We start from the raw sequence: 22,092 nt of genomic DNA, 5'->3' as shown, positions 1-22,092 counted from the left end.
GTGTTTGTGATATTGCCTGTAAACCTGGCAATTCATTCACGTATCGCATCTTGCGTGCGTCAACTTCAATTCAAGCAGACACAAGCGTACTTAGGCAGCAATCAGATCACCAGCGCGTACGTATGTATGTACGTGTATAAACACATGAGCCCTAACATACGCACAAGTATGTATGCACACACACACAAACAGTGATTTACCAACTTCCCAGCCCACTTAAGTGAGCACAGAGTTCATCAGCTACCAATTCCCGTTTTTCAACTCGCAGCTCGCCATTCACAAATTTTAAACTTTATGCCTGTAAAATTTGGCGTTATGCTATAGATGCTCCTTCGTAATTTCCATTGCTTTCCAATTTGTGCATGCATATACCACACAGCCACATGCATATATTGTGCGTACATATATTAGGGTCGTCCAAATTTTAAAAGTGCGCATTTGCAGAATGGTTCCTTGTGTGTGTATGTAAATTGCTTGTGTGGGAAATGCACATAAAAGCTACTAAAAAGTGTTGGACATTCCTTTAAAGAAATTATATTTCCTAAATGCTAAAAATATTAATGGCATACTAATTTTTTCTATTTTCAGTAAATACAATTAGTCAATTCTAAACTTTTTTAATGAAATTTTGTTTGTTTCCACTGTGTGCATTTCCATACTTTATAGTACGATGTAATTTTGATACGTTATTTTGAACCTATCTGCGAAGGTGGAACCACTAGATGGCACTGAAATCGATATATTTTTATCTATCATACTTGAAGTTCAATTTAGTTTACAAAAATGAAAGAAGTATTTGAAGCAAAAAAAACAGTACTGAAATATAGCGCATTTTCAGCAGTTTCACATATCTTTGGTACACTTTTTAATAGTTTTGCTTGGCAATATGATTATTCAATAATTTTGTTAATCAGCAATCACAACTTCATTTTTTAATACAATATAAACTGCTTTATAGAGGACATTTCCACCCAAATTCGAGTTTTCTTTCACACGAATTTCTACTCTCACAAAACTTATTTATTTTATAAGTAAATCTTTACTTTAAGGTCCATTTGAGAAAGAATAATAAAATTACCCATATTACCTTAGGAGTGAATTTTTTGCACAAAATATACAAATACATTTTTGGCACTGTCGGTGGGATATCTACGTCCAATTTTTGTATTTAAAATCATCTGCAACTCCATGAAAATTGGAAAATATCCTTAGTTTTCTTTTAATTAGTTTTGCTGCTACTTTTTTTGTTGCACGTGTAATTATAGCAGGAAGTGAACGTAAATATATTTCATTTCGCATACGTTATATTCCGAATATTTGTTTGTTAGGTGAGAAGAAATACAGTAAGTCTAATAGAAGCGTAACCGCCATAACTTAGAAACCACTTGATCAATTCAATTCTTAATAAACTGCATATTTATTATAAAATGTATAGTCAATAAAATGTATGGTAGTGGCTCCATTAGCTATAATGGCTTCACATCTTTGGGTCGTACCTTGTGTTAATTTCTGCGCAAGTTGGGGAGGTAATCGGCTGCAAATCAGGCGACTGTGCAAGCCAATACAACATTTCAAACCCATTTCGCACAAAGCGTATTGCCAAAAAGATGCAGTTATTTAGCAGCATTTAAATATTTTTATCAAGGAACCCTAAGTGTGAATTTTGCCGCTCATGCTTCTATTAGACAGACTGTACGCTTGAAAAAAATAAGCACCTGCGTTAACGTTCCATTGAGTTATGAGTGCTGAAGAAATTGTAAATTATCCAATAAAATTTTTAAATTCATGAAGTTGTAAGGAATACGTTCTATAATGCTGTCACCTTAATATGGGGTGCCCATAAATAACACAAATCCACCTCGATTGTGGGAAAGAAATACTTGTAGATTCGACTCAAATCAACATTATCGATGCAACCAACAAAGCGCGTTTACATTACTTCGACGGTCTTGCTTTCTCAATGACAATAAAAAAGTGCAAGACTAATCACTTAAAGCTTGCAAAATAAACCTGATGAAATGATGTTTTTCTAACGGGAAGCAGTTAGCTGATACAAAACATCGTACATAATGTTCTATACCAATCCGTGCGAAATGTAATTGTAAGAAATAAGATAGAGGGTATTTCAAAAAACGCGCCTAGATGTTGATATAAAATAAAACATATTTTAAATATTTTATACATATTATTATGTCCACCATGAGCAATAAGCTCATACATTTTGTTTGTTAAAGGGAGTATAAGTTCCTTGAAAGCGTTACCATTATTTAGTATTTTAATTGACATTGAAGCATTACCATTATTTTGTATTTGAAGTGAGGTTTGAAATATTAATCAATAGTTTAAATCAATGTGAATGAAACAATGTGTTAAGTACTGGCGGCAGGCTGATTAAGTGAAAGCAAAAGCTACCTTTATTACTTTAACCCATAAATGATTATAGCAACAATGGTACCCATTACAAAACAAGTTTTTACTTTTAATAATTCGATGTGTAAACATTTTCGGGATTCCGGGACTAATACAAACTAATCCCGGGATTAAGATCCTCAGTTATCACCCTTTACATAAATATCGACTGCTATCTTCCTAGTGCTTACAAAATGATCTTTGAGTAAACTTTTTTTAACTTGTTCGATATTTTGGATGAACGACCGAAACAATGAAAATCACGAACCACAGTACTGCCCTCTTTAAACGCTTTATACCTTCCAAATGTTCTTATTTAATGTTTGTTTGTGTTAATTATAATAATAGTTATCGCTTAAGCCATTTCTTGGGGGCTTAGCCGAACTCCTCCTACTATTTGTGGTATACATCTTGACGCTTTTGCACAAACAGAGCCACCTACAGTTTTTTTCATGGTAGAAATACAATCGGAGTTTAGTCATCACCTGCCGAGTGGCGACCGGCGACAAAATAGTTGTTCTATCATTTGCGTTTCATGCACGGCATCTCGAACCCGGACACTATTGAATGGTAAACACATATCAAGTCATTCGGCTGAAGTGGTCGCTCGTTTGTTTTTATTGGAAACACAAAATTTCATGCAGCTTTTTAGATCAATTAACATTTAAATAAATAAATTTGTAGAATATACCAATATATAACTTATTTACAAAGCTATTTATGCACACCGAAACTTAGCACAGAGCGCTCAAAAGTTGTATGCTGAAAATTAGCTGTCTAAAAAAACGAAAGGAAATACCAACAAGAACATCCCTAATAAAAACTCTTACATAACCATAATCCCATTCTAGCCTAACATCATTTTTTTTACATTTATGTTATTCCAACCATTGTTGTTGGTCTGTCTGTTTGTTTGGAACTTGTTGTTGCCCGTTTCGACTGGTGGCAGCTTGTCTCGGCCTGTGCTGGGCTAGTAGCATTTAATTTAGTCATAGTGCAATGTTTGCCGTTAAGCTTCTTTTCATAGACATTGAAATTGAAAAAATATTTGTTGCATACCCATTCGCATTCCAGGCCATTCACGGCTCACCTCAGCTACTCAGTTATGCAGCTGACGCATACAGTTATACGCAGCCACTCGCCCAAGCCAATATATTCGTATGAATGTAGGTATCTAAGTAAAAAAAGTATTCAAAATCAAATTAAAAAAATAAAAATGATAATATAAATATGAAGAAAGTAAGAAACAACAAAGTTCGAAAGTAAGTTTTGGCCAGGAGTCCTCTTTACTTGCTGTTCTCCATACTTTTTCTTATTTTGTTCATTGTGTGTGAGAACATGGTTGCTATAACATGTATGTATGTGTGTATGTGTTATTAAAATTGATGCGCTTGTTACAAATTCACTTATGTTTTTTACCCTTAATAAATTCATTATTGTTTTCAAGAACTTTTGGCACAATCTCAGCCTCATACTGAGGTGGAGGCTTCTTTTAACCAAACTTCTTATATGTATTTAGTATTCATACGAACATACATACATATATACCTACATAGTGTATCTATATACTCGTGCAAACATACATACATACCTCCATAGATGGATCTACACACATCCATTTTTGTGGAGTAACTTCTGAAATTTATTAAAAGGATTTGTAACCACGGCTAATTTAGCTTTGATTCACATAAATACTTTCGCAAATATTTTCATAGATATTTTCATAAATATAATATTTGGTTATTGAGAACTTTTAAACTCAAATAGGGGTGAGTTGTTATTTTTCATTAAGGGCTTATTGTTTTCAGCTTGAGTCATATTACAGGAGCGTAGTCACCATAAATACGTCGCGTTGTATGTCCTTAAAGCTCAATACGGCAAAAGTTGTTTGGTTGTGTTGTTTTCATTTGAAGGAAAATGTAGCAGATATCTAATCATCTAATTTTTAGGTGATCCACAAAGTGTCGTTAGTCCCATATTGTTTTATGCTGTAAAGTTTTTAAAGGTTAAATAAATATTTCAAGAGCTTGAAACCACAACCAACTATTTATTACTGCAAATTCATATTATTACTTGAACGACACCTTGCGAACCTTTTACATAACCTTTAAGTTTACGATATACACAAAAACCACTTACTTATATTACTTATACTATATGTCCTGATCCAAGGATCGCAACCCGTTACCGGATTAACGGCGACTGTACCAAGTCTCGCCACGCATTTCTGCTTTGAACGCGTCTTTTCCAATTTGTTACACTAAGCGATGATAGGGCTCCCTCGACTTGGTCCTTCCATCGGAGACATGGTCTTCCCCGTTGTCCCCTAACTTGCCATCCGAACACCTTCTTTGCTGGAGCTTTTGTACCCATACGCTCGACGTGGCCCAGGCAGCACAAGCGCTGAATATTGATGCACCTCACTATATTAACAACGTCGTAGAACTCATACAGCTTGTGGTTCGTTCGGCGGTAGTATTTATCGCCAACGCGAAGAGGACCGAAGATTTTCCGAAGTATCTTTCTGTTGAATACCCCAAGAGCTGCTGCATATGTCTGTGACACAACCCATGCTTCAGCGCCATAGAGTAGCACGGGCAATATGAGTGTCTTGTAGAGTGTTTGTTTTGTCAGGCGAGAGAGGTTTCTGCTACTCATTTGTTTACTGGGACCATAGTAACACCTATTAGCATGGGTGATTCGTCGGTTTATCTCCAGGCTGACATCGTTTGTTGTTGTGACGGCGGTGCCAAGATAAATAAATTCCTTAACGATTTCAAAGGTGCAGTTGTCCGCTGAGCTGTATGAGCTTTACAACGACATAGACATAGCGCAGCGAATAAAGGTCCAGCGGCTAAGTTGGCTGGGTCATGTCGTCCGAATGGATACAAACGCTCCGGCTCTGAAAGTATTTGATGCGGTACCAGCTGGTGGTAGTAAAGGAAAAGGAAGACCTCCTCTGCGTTGGAAAGATCAAGTGGAGAAGAACTTGGCTTCACTTGGTGTGTCCAATTGGCGCCGGTTAGCACGAGAAAGAAACGACTGGCGCGCTTCGTTAAACTCGGCCAAAATCGCGTAAGCGGTTATCGCGCCAATTAAGAAGAGAAGAAGAAGCTATCCGCTGAAATTCTAGATCGAAAACGCCTTGTATCTTTCCTAGTAGACAGCATATACTTCGTCTTGTCCTCGTTAACCTCTATACCCACTCTCCAAACTCTCTTTCGATAGTGGAAAATGCTGCGGTAACAGCTCGCTTGCAGTTCCCTATAATGTCAATCTCATCAGCATACGCAAGAAGCTGGACACTTTTGATGAAAATAGTGACATTTCGACGAACACCGGCTCTCCGCAGTACCCCTTCCATGAAGAAGTTGAAGAGATCACACGATAGTGGATCGCCTTGTCTGAAACTTCGCTCGATATTGAAAAATTCGAAGAGGTATTTTCCTACCTTGACAGAGCTGGACGCGTTGCTCAATACGACACCCTTGTAAATACTGCAATGCTGTTAAATTTCTCTTTAGTAAAGTTAGTAAAGAGGTTAAAAATTTAAACAGAGTTGATTGCAGTCCTTAATAAAAAAAAAATCGTTAAAGCTTTCAAGACTGTTTTACTGACAACGCATCTGATGGGTTTCGGAGTGATCTAGAAAATCAGAAGATGATTCATGACTGAGCAAAAATCGAAAGACGTTTTACAAAATTTATATTTGAAAGACTGTTAATAGGAATACTAATTTATTAGTTTTAATTATTATGAAACTAGAAATGCAGTATTTCTTACAGACTATGAAAAACATATTAGTGCTGAACTACTATCTAGTGATTTTAGGTTAATGAGCAAGCACCTTTTTTAGGATGGAATTAGACCAGTGAAATGCAAAGCATAACAGACAACCCTACCAATATGACATGCATCATATGATCTCCAAATGAAGGCAAGATATTAAAGCTTCGAACGCACAAGGGAGCTTTAGAGTATATGGATCAAAAAAGTCTAAAAAAATCGTGTCGAATATGACTTTAAATTGGTTTAATCTAAATATCTTTGAAAAGGGAATTAATCTAGAGTTAAATACCACACAAAGATCAATAATTTCACTTATTATCACAAAGTTGATATACCTATTCCTTGGCAATATGTAAGTTGCAAATAGATATATGTATACCTCAAGTATTGCCAACAATCGCTGGAGACTGTTACATACCTCTAGCATCAGTAGCAGACATGACCAGAATGAAATATTGGTCGCACTAATAGTATACTTAAATTTAATAGGAATTAAGAATATTAGTAGGAGTCCTATCTGGATACTGTCTTATGTGAAAACAAGCCAGCAGAATCAGGACACCATATTTCGACTTTTGCAAATGCTGTCTGGAAGAGGCAGTTGGAGACCTTCTATGCGGGCGGTGGAAAGCATCGCGGGCGTTGTATATATAAAATTAGCTAGTTAAGATTTATAAAGTCCACAGAAGGAAGTGTGATCCTATAGCCCTCAATTTGGAAATTAAAACCGTATGACTACTACCGAACTAATATTTAATAATCAGAAAATACTGCATGAGTTGAAATAGTTGATCTACCTTGCCTAAAACCATGTTGATCTATACAGATTAGACGATTAACTGCAAAATACATTTTGTCTTCACAAATATATTTTGAATTTCATAGAATAGTCATTAAGTAGCTCTACAAATAATTTTGTTTTAGCAGAAATCTTTAGTTTTTTACCCAACAATTTTCAAGTCATTACATATGGGCCCGCAGCTCATCGTTGTAGCACATTTTAATTAAAACCAATCATAGACATGTTAAATTTAGTTCCTATCTAAAATGAGAAAAAAAAACAAAGCTATCCATATGGAAACCAAAAATTTACTTAGTTATATAAAGAAATATTAGTATTTTAATTAGCTCACACTGTGTCTGATGATTTTTGTTTACATTTAGATATGGAAAAGAAAAAACCAACAAAGAATCAACTTAGAACTTTATTTCATAATTTTATGTTAAACGCGTAAACACAGCCAATCTCTTTTCACTTTTAATTAAAAAATAAATGGGAAATTCTAAAATAAACATTTTTAAATCAAAAGTAGTTAATGAATTTGAAAAAGTAATTGAAATTCAACTTTCTCGAACTCTTACAATCAACTTTCCGCACCGACCAACTTCATTTAGAATATAAAGCAAAAAACTAGTAACTCAGTTCAATGTTCTACTTAATTCATTATCATCATTTATTGTTTCAGGTGATGCGAATTCCCATGTGCACGCCATTCTAACCAGCGATAACCTACTCGATGGCACCATTGAAACAGTCGGTGAGCACTATTATGTGGAACCAGCGAATCGCTATTCCCGCGAACTGCCCGCAGCGGGTGTGCACAGTGTCATTTACAAAGTCAGCGATGTGCAAATGCGCAAGTCTGCAGCGGCGGAACACTGCGCAAGCGAACGACTGCGCCGTGATATGCTGCTGAACGATCTGAAGCGACGGAAAGCGGCCACGGTCGAAGCGGAAGCACCAAAATCAATAGAGCGTCACAAGCGCTGGCTGCCGGATGAGGTAATTTCAAAGGCAAAGCCAATTACATGAATTTAATGTGACTGAACTACCATTGTCGATGCTGACAAGACCCTTCCTCGCATGCTTCTTATGCTATTGGCATTCATTTATTGAACATTTTAACTTTTATGCTTCTCTAATTCATTTTCGTGTTCTGTTTTTTTTGATTTTTGTCAGTTGGCCACTTCCACTGATGACCATCAAAATCCGCCACTGCCATTGGACTTGGATGTGCCGTATAATGATGACTTCAGTATATTCTCGGGTGGAGGTACACGTAGTCGAAATAGTGAAAGAGATCGAGAGAGGAAACCCAATCGGGATGAGGAAGAGATCACTACAATGAAAATGGTGACGAGCAATAATAACAATAACTACGATTACAATTACAACAGGGAACAGCAACGACATAAATTTCAGCAATCGACGACAACAACAACGTGGCGCAATGCAGCTGCAGTCGAAAAAGATACAACCGACAGATATGGGGGCTTGCTTCGAAATGCGAACAATGCAAACAACGCAAACAATAACAACAGCAACAGTAACAGTAACTCGTATGCTCCGTCCCTCATTGTAGCGAATTCGTCCACCACTGGCGGCGTACAAAATCGAAATATCATTGTGAATAGTTATAATCCGAGCAACAGTAATACTAATTACAACAATAATAATAACAATAACAATGGCTTACGTAAAACCTATGCAAAGCACAAGAATATCATTGTTAGCACTTACAATAATAAAAACGTCAATAATAATAATAACAACAACAATAGCAACAATCGTTCATATCCCTACGATTTTGTCATAAACAGTGGCAGCAATAACAATAATGGCGCCAATTACAACGACAACAATAATCGTTTCGATACTAACAACTTCTTCCATGCCAATTGGTCAACAATGTTCACCAACAACAACGATCGCCCTAGCCATAAGACGCACGTCGAAATTATAACGAAAAATGGCGCCACCAAAAAACCCAACATTATTGTGAACAATTATAATCCAGACATTATGTTAGTGCCAAATCCACAAAATCCACACTTCAACAGCATGTTGATGACAAATTTATTGAGTGGGCGCGGTCGCGATTCTGCGTACGAGACAAACTCAATAGATAGTGGGCGTTCGCTGTACGATCGTAAAATCACTTGTATGCTTTATTTACAAGCCGATCACACATTCTTTCAGAAGATGGGCTCCGACGAGGCCAGCATTGAAGCGATCACGCGACATGTGCAGCGTGCCAACTCCATTTATAAAAACACAGGTGAGTTCGAGAGAAGGAAGGGGAAATTTACAATGCCCCATGGTACTTCAAAGGGAGTAAAACAATTAATTAATTTACTTTATTTTTCAACCCAGATTTCAACAATGATGGCAAGCCTGATAACATAACATTTATGATTAAGCGTATCAAGGTGCACAATATGAATGCGGTCAGGGATCCCAGTTATCGATTTCCGGGCAATTATGGCGTGGAAAAGTTTCTAGAACTATTTTCAGGTAAGATAAAAATAAATATGCAATAACTCGGTCCCTACAGGCTGCGAGGCCTTCTGCCGAGGCTCTGGGTATGGTCAAACTTCTTTTGTTGGTTCTGCGACTCCTCCACAACCACACTTGCTCCTCGAATGCGATGCGATCTTGGGAAATATATGAAAATATATCGAAAATGCACATGCGTTCAACTTAGCCCACCACCATAATAGATTTCATAAGACCATTGAGACTGGGCGAATTATTATTATATAAGTAAAGTAGTTAGAGTTGTAGAGCAAATAGATCCCCTGGTAGAAGTCCACACCTTTTCATATATTTTTATCTATCATATCTCCTTGGTACGAATTAAATTGCCAAATATGTGTGAATATTACCAAAAAACGTGGGAATTTGGAAAAATTTAGGCAATATAACGTACCATACGCACTTTGAATGCATCAGTTTGTGAAGATTAATCTGAAAAATCGTGCGTTCCACTTATCCGATATTGCAGCTGTACTTTGATACATTTTTTAAAGTTTTCTTTACTCACATATAAGTCATATAAGTACTTATCTATACTAATATTATAAAGAGGAAAACTTTGTTTGTTTGTTAGTTTGGTTGTAATGAATAGGCTCAAAAACTACTGGACCGATTTTAAAAATTCTTTCACCATTCGAAAGCTACATCATCCACGAGTAACATGGATTATATTTTATTTTGGAAATAGGGCTCGAGATATAGGTCAAAACGTGGACTCGGGTAACCTTCGGATGAGTATGTACAATATGGGTATCAAATGGAAGCTGTTGGTGAATGCTTTAGTCCAGAGCATTTTTCATGCCGCTCCGTGACTAGGGTCTCGAGATAGAGACCAAAACGTGGACCCTAGAATGTGTTTGTACAATATGGATATCAAATTGAAGCTGTTGGTGAATGCTTTAGTACAGAGTATTTTTCATGCCTCTCCGTGACTGGGGTCTCGAGATATAGGTCAACACGTGGACCCGGGTAACCTTTGGTTGTGTATGTACAATATGGGTATCAAATGAAAGCTGTTGATAAGTGCTTTAATACGGGGTAATTTTCATACCTATTGATGACTAGGGTCTGGAAATATATGCCAAAACGTGGACCCGCCGTGTCTTTGCACCGAATTATACCAAACTTACACACATTGGAGGTATTGAAGATGGTTTCCGTATAGTTTGGATACCTATTGGTAGATAGGGTCTCGAGATATAGGTCAAAACGTGGACCCGGGTAACCTTCGGACGTGTATGTACAATATGGGTTTAAAAGGAAAGCTGTTGATAAGTGCTTTAATACGGGGTAATTTTCATACCTATTGATGACTAGGGTCTGGAAATATATGCCGAAACGTGGACCCGCCGTGTCTTTGCACCGAATTAAACCAAACTTACACACATTGGAGGTATTGAAGATGGTTTCCGTATAGTTTGGATACCTATTGGTAGATAGGGTCTCGAGATATAGGTCAAAACGTGGACCCGGGTAAACTTCGGATGTGTATGTACAATATGGGTATCAAATGGAAGCTGTTGGTGAATGCTTTAGTTCAGAGTATTTCCATCCGCTCCGTACTAGGGTCTCGAGATAGAGACCAAAACGTGGACCCTAGAATGTATTTGTACAATATGGATATCAAATGAAAGCTGTTGATAAGTGCTTTAATACGGGGCAATTTTAATACCTATTGATGACTAGGGTCTCGAAATATATGCCAAAACGTGGACCCGGGTAACCTTTGGTTGTGTATGTACAATATGGGTATCAAATGAAAGCTGTTGATAGGTGCTTTAATACGGGGTAATTTTCATACCTATTGATGACTAGGGTCTGGAAATATATGCCAAAACGTGGACCCGCCGTGTCTTTGCACCGAATTATACCAAACTTACACACATTGTTAAGGAGGTATTGAAGATGGTTTCCGTATAGTTTGGATACCTATTGGTAGATAGGGTCTCGAGATATAGGTCAAAACGTGGACCCGGGTAACCTTCGGACGTGTATGTACAATATGGGTATCAAATGAAAGCTGTTGGTGAATGCTTTAGTACAGAGTATTTTTCATGCCGCTCCGTGGCTAGGGTCTCGAGATATAAGTCAAAACGTGGACCCGGGTAACCTTTGGTTGTGTATGTACAATATTGGTATTAAATGAAAGCTGTTGATAAGTGCTTTAATACGGGGTAATTTTCATACCTATTGATGACTAGGGTCTCGAAATATATGCCAAAACGTGGGCCCGCCGTGTCTTTGCACCGAATTAAACCAAACTTACACACATTGTTAAGGAGGTATTGAAGATGGTTTCCGTATAGTTTGGATACCTATTGGTAGATAGGGTCTCGAGATATAGGTCAAAACGTGGACCAGGGTAACCTTCGGATGTGTATGCACAATATGGGTATCAAATGAAAGCTGTTGATAAGTGCTTTAATACGGGGTAATTTTCATACCTATTGATGACTAGGGTCTGAAAATATATGCCAAAACGTGGACTCGCCGTGTCTTTGCACCGAATTAAACCAAACTTACACACATTGTTAAGGAGGTATTGAAGATGGTTTCCGTATAGTTTGGATACCTATTGGTAGATAGGGTCTCGAGATATAGGTCAAAACGTGGACCCGGGTAACCTTCGGACGTGTATGTACAATATGGGTTTAAAAGGAAAGCTGTTGATAAGTGCTTTAATACGGGGTAATTTTCATACCTATTGATGACTAGGGTCTGGAAATATATGCCGAAACGTGGACCCGCCGTGTCTTTGCACCGAATTAAACCAAACTTACACACATTGGAGGTATTGAAGATGGTTTCCGTATAGTTTGGATACCTATTGGTAGATAGGGTCTCGAGATATAGGTCAAAACGTGGACCCGGGTAAACTTCGGATGTGTATGTACAATATGGGTATCAAATGGAAGCTGTTGGTGAATGCTTTAGTTCAGAGTATTTCCATCCGCTCCGTGACTAGGGTCTCGAGATAGAGACCAAAACGTGGACCCTAGAATGTGTTTGTACAATATGGATATCAAATGAAAGCTGTTGATAAGTGCTTTAATACGGGGTCTTTTTCATACCTATTGATGACTAGGGTCTGGAAATATATGCCGAAACGTGGACCCGCCGTGTCTTTGCACCGAATTAAACCAAACTTACACACATTGGAGGTATTGAAGATGGTTTCCGTATAGTTTGGATACCTATTGGTAGATAGGGTCTCGAGATATAGGTCAAAACGTGGACCCGGGTAAACTTCGGATGTGTATGTACAATATGGGTATCAAATGGAAGCTGTTGGTGAATGCTTTAGTTCAGAGTATTTCCATCCGCTCCGTGACTAGGGTCTCGAGATAGAGACCAAAACGTGGACCCTAGAATGTGTTTGTACAATATGGATATCAAATGAAAGCTGTTGATAAGTGCTTTAATACGGGGTAATTTTCATACCTATTGATGACTAGGGTCTCGAAATATATGCCAAAACGTGGGCCCGCCGTGTCTTTGCACCGAATTAAACCAAACTTACACACATTGTTAAGGAGGTATTGAAGATGGTTTCCGTATAGTTTGGATACCTATTGGTAGATAGGGTCTCGAGATATAGGTCAAAACGTGGACCCGGGTAACCTTCGGACGTGTATGCACAATATGGGTATCAAATGAAAGCTGTTGATAAGTGCTTTAATACGGGGTAATTTTCATACCTATTGATGACTAGGGTCTGAAAATATATGCCAAAACGTGGACTCGCCGTGTCTTTGCACCGAATTAAACCAAACTTACACACATTGTTAAGGAGGTATTGAAGATGGTTTCCGTATAGTTTGGATACCTATTGGTAGATAGGGTCTCGAGATATAGGTCAAAACGTGGACCCGGGTAACCTTCGGACGTGTATGTACAATATGGGTTTAAAAGGAAAGCTGTTGATAAGTGCTTTAATACGGGGTAATTTTCATACCTATTGATGACTAGGGTCTCGAAATATATGCCAAAACGTGGGCCCGCCGTGTCTTTCAACCGAATTAAACTAAACTTACACACATTGTTAAGTAGGTATTGAAGATGATTTTCGTATAGTTTGAATACCTATTGGTAGATAGGGTCTCGAGATATAGGTCAAAACGTGGACCTGGGTAACCTTCGGACGTGTATGTACAATATGGGTATCAAATGAAAGCTGTTGGTGAATGCTTTATTACAGAGTATTTTTCATGCCGCTCCGTGGCTGGGGTCTCGAGATATAGGTCAAAACGTGGACCCGGGTAACATTTGGTTGTGTATGTGCAATATGGGTATGAAATGAAAGCTGTTGATAAGTGCTTTAATACGGGGTAATTTTCATACCTATTGATGACTAGGGTCTCGAAATATATGCCAAAACGTGGACCCGCCGTGTCTTTGCACCGAATTAAACCAAACTTACGCACATTGTTAAGTAAGTATTGAAAATGGGTTTCGTAAAGTTTGGTTGTAATTCGGAGCACTGGCAACGGGTACAGCGTTCTTTTGAACCAGCCATAATGTCGCTTACTTTTTTAACGCTTGGGGCGGAACTGAACTGTCAAATTGACTGTGTGAGTTACAATGTGTCAATATTTCTTTCTGATTTGGATGCCATAAGGAGAAAACTTAAGTGCAACATGTAAAAATTGTTTGTGAATTTTTTTGGAGTGGATTTTGGAACAGTGAATAATTTCTTACGAAATTTGAGAATTTAATGTGAAATCCGAATGAAATTATGTGTTCGTGGAAAAAACATTTTTTTTCGTTTTTTTTTTTGAAAAATTTAAATGGATAATGGTTAAAAAAGCTCCAATGCTTAATAAAACATATAAATTGAAACGAAAAATTCATGGATGATCAGGAAAAAAGACAATTGTTTATTCATATGCGTTGATTTGAAATTTAAAAACAATCTCTTTTTTCCTGATTTTCAATTTATATTTTATATTTACTCAAAAACAAATAGAAAAACAAAAAATATTGTTTATGCCAAAGCGCTTGAATAAAGAATAAAGAAATAAATAATATTGTATGAAAATCATATATTTTCTGTTCTAAACCATATCTATTCTATTTTAGTGTGCCCAGCGAAGGGGGCCGGATTTTTTTTATATGAAGTCTGGTGGGCGAAATCCACTTGAGAGACGAGTATTTGTGGTTGGCAGATAAAACTACGTATTTGAAGGTTTTAGAAGTGTTTCCACGACAGTCGAATCTAATGATATCGGAACGACCTGAATTTATATGCGACCCAAGGGCTGTCACTTTAGAAGAATTTGCGACAAACTCATAGGGATATTCCAACAAAACCAACTATAGTTGTACTAGAACGATGTTATACAATATTTCCCTCACTTTATGTGACCAGTTAAAAACTACATTTTTGATTCTATTGGAATTGAAAGCCCTTTAGTAGAAAGAATACTTTGATTTTAAGGTGGTACACATTTTAGTTTTAGAAAATATGGTGTAAAACCTACTTCTACGCCGTCATTACAAAACCAATCGATATGTTCTCAGCTTTATACAACACGGGCATTTATTCTGATAGCCAAGTGGCATAAAGGTCTGAATTTCATTGACACTATACTCTATATTAGTCAGATGATCACTGACCTCTCTTTCGGTCGCTTCGGCATGTTTTCTTGTCAAAGTGATATTGGTACCAGGAAGAATGATTTGTTTAAGGATTATACCTATATATGGCTGATGAAACTGTTCGGTAGTACACCCTCAATGTAGTTTTTCAAATGAAAGTCAATGTTTTTTTAATAGTGATTTTATTTTTACTAACTTATTTGGTAATCTTTAATTTCGAGCATTAAAGAAAAGTAACACGTAGTTTTTTAAAGATTTGTTCTCGGACCAGTTTTAAAAAGCTAATATTGGTTTTAATTCATTTTGAGAAAGGAGAAAGTTAACAAAAAAACCTGAGATATTAGGACTATGCACCAGAGAAGTCCAATACATTACATCACGAAACGTGCACAAAAATCGGGTGGCGTACAAGAGCAAAAATGCGTCAACGTTTTCACAAATGCTGACAACAGCAAAATAGTTCAGAAAATTAACGAGAGTCCCAAAAAATATCGGCTCCAAAATTAATGGTGGAGACAGAGAATGAATTGGGTAAAGTACTATATAATACGTTGCAAAAATGGGACTTCGATAAAAGAAACATACTCGTACAAAGTCGACTTAAATTTGTCCTGAACTATGTAACAAAGCATTACATTCACTGTCATTTTTTCTGATAAGTCAAAATTTAATATTTTTGGCTCAAGCAGCATAAATTGTGACACATAGCCAATACAGAGCCTTATTTTGAAAATAACTGTGGAACACAATGGTGGAAATATGATAGTTAGGGTTTGTGCGGATGCCTCTGGAGCTTACAGTTTAATGTTTATTGATGGTACAATTGACAAAAATGTGTTTTTAAACCTTTTGACAGACATTTTGTTCCAAAGTGCCAATGCTTTGGAGTCAGTAATCGTTTCCGTTATTACCAATCTAATGACCTGAAAAAGAAACTGTTCGTGGATACGATATGAAGCTTATGAATTTTATGAAGCTTATCTTGTGCATGTGCTGTGGAAAACTGTAGATCTGTCGACTTAAACGTCATAGCAAATTTGTGTAAAATTTTGGGCTTGGCAATACAAAAACGACAGATAAACCGAATGAATGAAAATCTGCCCTGTTCGAGGACTGTTAGTGGTAATATAATTAAACAAAAGAGTATCCACCCCAAATGTTAAACGTACTGCGGTGATTCTCGAATAAATTTTCATTTTTAAATATTAATTTCTCCTCTATCTTATCTACTGGTACCATAACGGGCTCTTACTCTTTCTATGCCTAAGTTAGGGTTTCACCTTAACCTAACTTACTTCTATGTTCGATATACAAATTTCTTTTTTTTTCGGTCATCTAGGAAAAATCGCATATGCACACGAAACTATGGATTTTAAGTAGTAATACTTCATATTCAGTTTTTCATTTTCTCATTAGTTTAAATTTCTCATCTTTAAAGTCTTTTCAAAGAACTAAATTAAAAAAAAAAATGGTTCTAAATAAATTCTTATAATAGTATGTATACTTACTCAATGATATTAATATGGGTATCAAACAGAAGATGATATATCCAGCTATTAAACGTTTGTTTGTGTACTTATATAGGGCAATAAAGTCCTTTGATAAATTCTAGTTAAGAATTTGTATTTCATTATCTGCCTTACAGAGGAAGATTACGATGCATTTTGTCTGGCATATATGTTTACATATCGAGACTTCGAGATGGGAACCTTGGGTTTGGCTTGGACTGGTGACCTGAAAAATGCCGGTGGCGTTTGCGAGAAAAATGGAGTAAGTGCAACGTATTTTACCTATGTTTGAGTGTATTTACTTTCATTCGAAAGAATTTTTTGTTTATATAATTTATTTCTACACTGGTTTACAAATAATTAATGATTTTTTTCTTACCCAAGAACAAGACCATACAGTTCTTATATAAAATCTATACCTGCATTCTTGCTCTTCTTGAACAAATTTTAGATGGAAAATTAACCAATGACGGCACAAAACTCGGTTCTGTGTTTCAACTTGTTTCAACTTTTAAGATTTTCTTGCATTCATACCCTATGATGAGAAAGTACCGGAAATGTTTAAATAAAATAAAACAAGTGTTATAGTTCAGATCGGTTAACGGATTCTCTATATATTAAAAAATGTATGATCTATATTTTTTTTTTGAATCCGAAACCAATAATGGGCGATCTCATATGACATGTTGATTTTTGGGCTTAGCGACCGATTTTACATAGGGTTTTTTATTGTTAAGTAGTGTAATTTAAAAAAGCATCACATCTAATGAATGATTTGATTTGCAACACTTTCGTTTTTCTTATTCAGCACTATCGGGGTTCTTTGAAGTCACTGAATACCGGCATTGTGACACTATTGAATTATGGTAAACATGTTCCTCCAGCTGTATCGCATGTGACGTTAGCACATGAAATTGGACATAACTTTGGATCACCGGTAAGTTGAGGACTTAGGGAGTCAATAAACAAATTAATAGTACATTAGGCAGGCGAATCACCTACCCTGTCAGAAATCAAATAGATTAACGATACTAACGCAAGACAAATCTTGTCGAGGCCTTATGCTCCCGAGAGGGGAGTGAACAAAAAAAAAAAAAACAAAAAAATTGTACATTAGGAAGGCCCAAAAAAATTGATTTTTCTTGATGCTACCCCTAAATATTATGTTATATGGCGAGATACCTGAGCAATTCCAAGCTATCGTGGTATTTTGGCCATTTTTGAAAATTTTTCTGATTTGTAGGAAGTGAACTGAAAAACCTTTGAAAAAGCAAAATTATTCTGACATTTATTCAATCTTGAAAATTTTAGTATGCAATTTTAGAAATGAAATATCTTCGGTTCTTTTTAGCATTAAAAAGAACTTTATTTTTTAGTAATAAATTTATTTATTAAAATAATTTTGTGGGGAAAAAAATAACATTTTTTTTATAAAATATTGTGTGAACAAATTATAATTTTTTTCCAGTTTTTCATTACATTATTTTTTTATTAAAAGCTGAGACTAAGCTTAAAACGTGACGGGTATATGTTAAATAAAAATATGGGTTTAATTTTTTAACCATATAACAAATTAAAGGGGTCGACTCAAGAAAACATATTTTTTTTTATTTGGGTCACCCTAGTATGCAAAACATTAATTTTCTTATTTATCATACGTAGCCATAGAATCCATCTTAATAAAATTTGAATTAAAATATAAAAATAGTCTTTGAAAGATTAAATTTGTTAAGTTGTTAAGTCCACATATCCCATGTCTGCATGGAAATATGAACAAAGCTATGCAATCACAATCGCATTCAAATAGCTTTAGGTGTGAATATTTTTATTTATCTATAAATACGATATTATTATTATTGCATTCATGTGAATTTACACATATGTACATACATACATATATTGATGTACATTTGTCCAGGGGTTAGCTTTAATAAAATTATATTTATTAAAAAATTATATTATTAAAGGAAATCAAATTTTTTTCTGAATATATTTCATTATCTACCAATAAGGATATTTCAACTTTATTTATTAACTTTACTCTCATCTCATACATACATACTTACATATATTTATGTTCTATTATATTCATTCACATTCGGCCAGCACGATCCGGAGCAATGTACACCCGGTGGTGAGGATGGTAATTTTATTATGTTTGCGCGCGCCACATCGGGTGATAAAAAGAACAACAACAAATTCTCCCCATGCTCACTTAAATCAATAGAGCCAGTGCTAAATGCAAAAGCACGTAGCGCCAAAGGCTGTTTCACCGAGCCGCAGGTATCCATTTGTGGTAATGGTGTTGTCGAGCCTGGCGAACAGTGCGATTGCGGTTGGGAGGAAGATTGCAAGGATAAATGCTGCTTTCCGATGTCGCGCCATCCGCGCATTGACGAAAAGCCATGCACACTAACCCCACGCGCCATGTGCAGTCCATCACAAGGGCCATGCTGTACGGGTGATTGCAAATTGAAATTCGGCGATAAGTGTCGCGATGACAACGGCTGTCGAGACCCAAGCTTCTGTGATGGCCGTACACCGCAGTGTCCACCGTCGGTGAATAAGCCAAACAAGACCATTTGCAACAAGGAATTCGTTTGTTATATGGGCGAATGCACGGGCAGTATTTGTTTGGCCTATGGCCTGGAGTCGTGCCAGTGTATACCGGGTCCAACTGATGACAAAATCAAATCGTGCGAATTATGTTGCAAGCTGCCTGGTGAAGGAAATGCCTGTCGCAGTTCGTTTGAATGGAATGAGCCACCATTCGATGTGCCGGACATGTACGCAAAACCGGGTACACCATGCAATGATTACAATGGGTGAGTATGAATGGTGTTAATGCTCTGTAATGAGGTGTTAATATTTAATTATGTGTTTGTTTTGTCTTTTAGATATTGTGACGTATTCCAGAAATGTCGCGAAGTCGATCCGTCAGGACCTTTGGCCACCCTACGCAAACTATTGTTGTCAGAGGAGAGTATAGCAACATTCAAGAAATGGGTACAACACAATTGGTATACTGTCGTCTTAGCGGCATTGGGCGTATTTGTATTATTGGTAAGTAGCGTTTTAGTGTTTATCAAGAACAAGATTAAACGATCTACCTATAAATAACAGTGCTCGTAAGAGAAGGCAATAAAAAGGGAAGGAGAGAGATAATAAACATCCGTATGGTTTTAAGAAAAGTCAAAGCAATTTTCTGAACAGAAATGGCTTCTTAGGCAAATTTTTCAGTGCGGCGAATCTTTAAACTTAGTAAAACTGGAAAGCAGTGTTAAAGTCGCACTAATCAACTAGCTTTAAACATGAAATATGGTGTTGTTTAAACATACATATGTATATTTTGTAGTTTTGCTGGTGTCAGAAAGAACGATTAGTTGTCTAAGAAAACATAAAGAGCTGGAGCGTATGTGTCCATTCGAACTATCCATTGCTCTGTCGCCTACGACACTCGCAGTCTACAACATGCAAAAGTGCAAAAATCTTCAACAGAGTCTTTCTCTCAAACACACCAAGAAACTTATTGTATAAACTTTGTTCGTCCAGAGAGAACTTCGCTACTCAATTACCTACTAAGTCTAAAGTTGCACTTGTTGGCAAGAGAAAGAATCTCTCTGAATTTGGATTGGGTTTCAAGGCTGACAATTATTACCGTTGTTACTGGTTCCTATATAAATGAAGTCTCTTACTACTGCCGATATGCGAGTACACCGACTGTTTGTTTGGTGACAGGAGGTACTTCGTCTTGCCTTCGTTCACCAGACCCACTCGCTTTGCTTCTTTATCCAACTTAGAAAAGGCAGAGCTAACAGCACGATCTTTAAGGCCTACGATGTCAATATCAATGGCATACGCCAGCAATTGTACACTCTTATAATAAATGATGCCTGAGCGATTAAGTTCTGCGGTTCGCACAATCTTTTCGAGCATCAGGTTAAAAAATTTTCACGACAACGAGGCATTCTGCCTGAAACCTTGTTTCATATAAAATGTCTCGGAGAGGCTGTATACGAGACACCTGCAGTAACGGTAGCAGAGGTGCTGAAGACACTGGTTCGTATAAACGATAACAAAGCGTCGGGCCCTGACGGTATACCCAACATTGCTTTTAAGGCCGCGGTTCGTGCAAATCCAATTGTGTTTGCTAACCTTTATAGCAGGTGTTTGGCCAAACACACGTTCCTCAAGAGTTGGAAAAAGCAGCGCTTAGTCCTACTGTTAAAGCCCGATAAGCAAACTGGTCGACACTATTGGAAAGGTTTTTGAGCGCATAATAAGTGATCGATTGCAGGAACATTTGGAAATGCCGGCCGGACTCTCAGACAAAAAGATTGGTTTCCTAAAAGCCAGATCTACAATCGATGCTAAAAGAACGGTGGTTGATATTGCAGAGGATACTGTCAATAAGGGGGAAAAATGTGGAGTGATTACGCTAGCCGTAAAAAATGCGTTTAACTCCGCAAACTTTAATAACATCCTCTCCTTAATTTTGCGGAGATATCAAATTCAGACATCATGGCATATAGGCAACTTATTTTCATGCTATCGAATGGCGATTTAAGATCGACGAATATATGGTGTGTGTCGATTCTGCATACAGTGCAAGCAGCTCACAGCTTCCGGGTTTCACCCAAGTATCTTCTGGGTTGCTTCCGAAAACCCGATTGGAAGCGAGCTAATGTGAGTAGTCGAAACGGCCCAAGCATCACACGCTCCAATGGTTTTTCATTCTATTTAAATCACATTTCTAGGGTGCTGGTGTTGTTAACTTTTGTTTGCATTCGAACTCTAACCAACAGAAGCAGTCCTTCCCAATTAAAGCACTCAAATTTACAGTCCTTAAACTTTTGCTCTGATCATCACTGAGGGTCTCATACGAAGGTTAGGTTAGGTTAAATGGCTGCCCTTATGAGACCCCACTTGGGCAAAATATCTCATACGAAGCTTTATTGAATTTTCCTCATAAAGGTATTTTTGAGTGTCTAGTGTCGAGGATGAACGTAAAATCAGATTTTGGAGAATGGACATTCAATTCTGAATACAGAGAAGGTTCCGTTTTTTAATAGGGAAGAGGAAACTACTTCTTCAACAGTAAACAATTTCTGTCTTAAAGTCTTATAGTCCGATATGGAAAGAAGGTTTTATAGTATGGTTTTAAGATTAAATAGTTGATTTTATGCACATGTATTAGAAGTATTTATATGTTTGTTTTCAATGTTCAAAGATCATAAAGGTCGCGACGAAAATGCTAAATGATGAATATGAAGAGAAAATAGCTATGCAATTGCGCGGAACTAGTAAGTGTCTAAACAGTCTAAGGCTGCCGGTAAAACCGCTAGTTCAACACAGGCAAATGTAGATAAATGGGCTCGTTATAGCTTCCTCTCATGCAATCACTTTAGAAGAATACAAGCTATTTTTACAAAATATACTACTACGATATAAAAACATTCATAATTACATTTG

General features: G+C 36.9%; 1 protein-coding gene across 3 annotated transcripts in view; it reads left to right on the top strand.

Moving 5' to 3' along the window:
• LOC128854922 (disintegrin and metalloproteinase domain-containing protein 10) overlaps positions 1-22,092 on the top strand; it is a 202,814-nt gene that overhangs the window by 164,581 nt on the left and 16,141 nt on the right. For 2 of the 3 annotated variants that reach the window (XM_054089393.1, XM_054089392.1), the window contains exons 5-11: positions 7,665-7,981; positions 8,159-9,257; positions 9,353-9,493; positions 16,758-16,882; positions 17,429-17,557; positions 18,727-19,445; positions 19,518-19,683. In XM_054089393.1, the coding sequence (XP_053945368.1) occupies positions 7,665-7,981; positions 8,159-9,257; positions 9,353-9,493; positions 16,758-16,882; positions 17,429-17,557; positions 18,727-19,445; positions 19,518-19,683 (2,696 nt within the window). Of the gene's footprint in view, positions 1-7,664; positions 7,982-8,158; positions 9,258-9,352; positions 9,494-16,757; positions 16,883-17,428; positions 17,558-18,726; positions 19,446-19,517; positions 19,684-21,850; positions 21,924-22,092 lie in introns of all 3 variants that reach the window. The other variant, XM_054089394.1, reaches the window with a different exon arrangement.

This window comes from Anastrepha ludens, chromosome 2 (genome assembly GCF_028408465.1).
Source record: "Anastrepha ludens isolate Willacy chromosome 2, idAnaLude1.1, whole genome shotgun sequence".
Classification (NCBI taxonomy): domain Eukaryota; kingdom Metazoa; phylum Arthropoda; class Insecta; order Diptera; family Tephritidae; genus Anastrepha; species Anastrepha ludens.
This window is presented reverse-complemented; position numbering and strand designations above follow the sequence as displayed.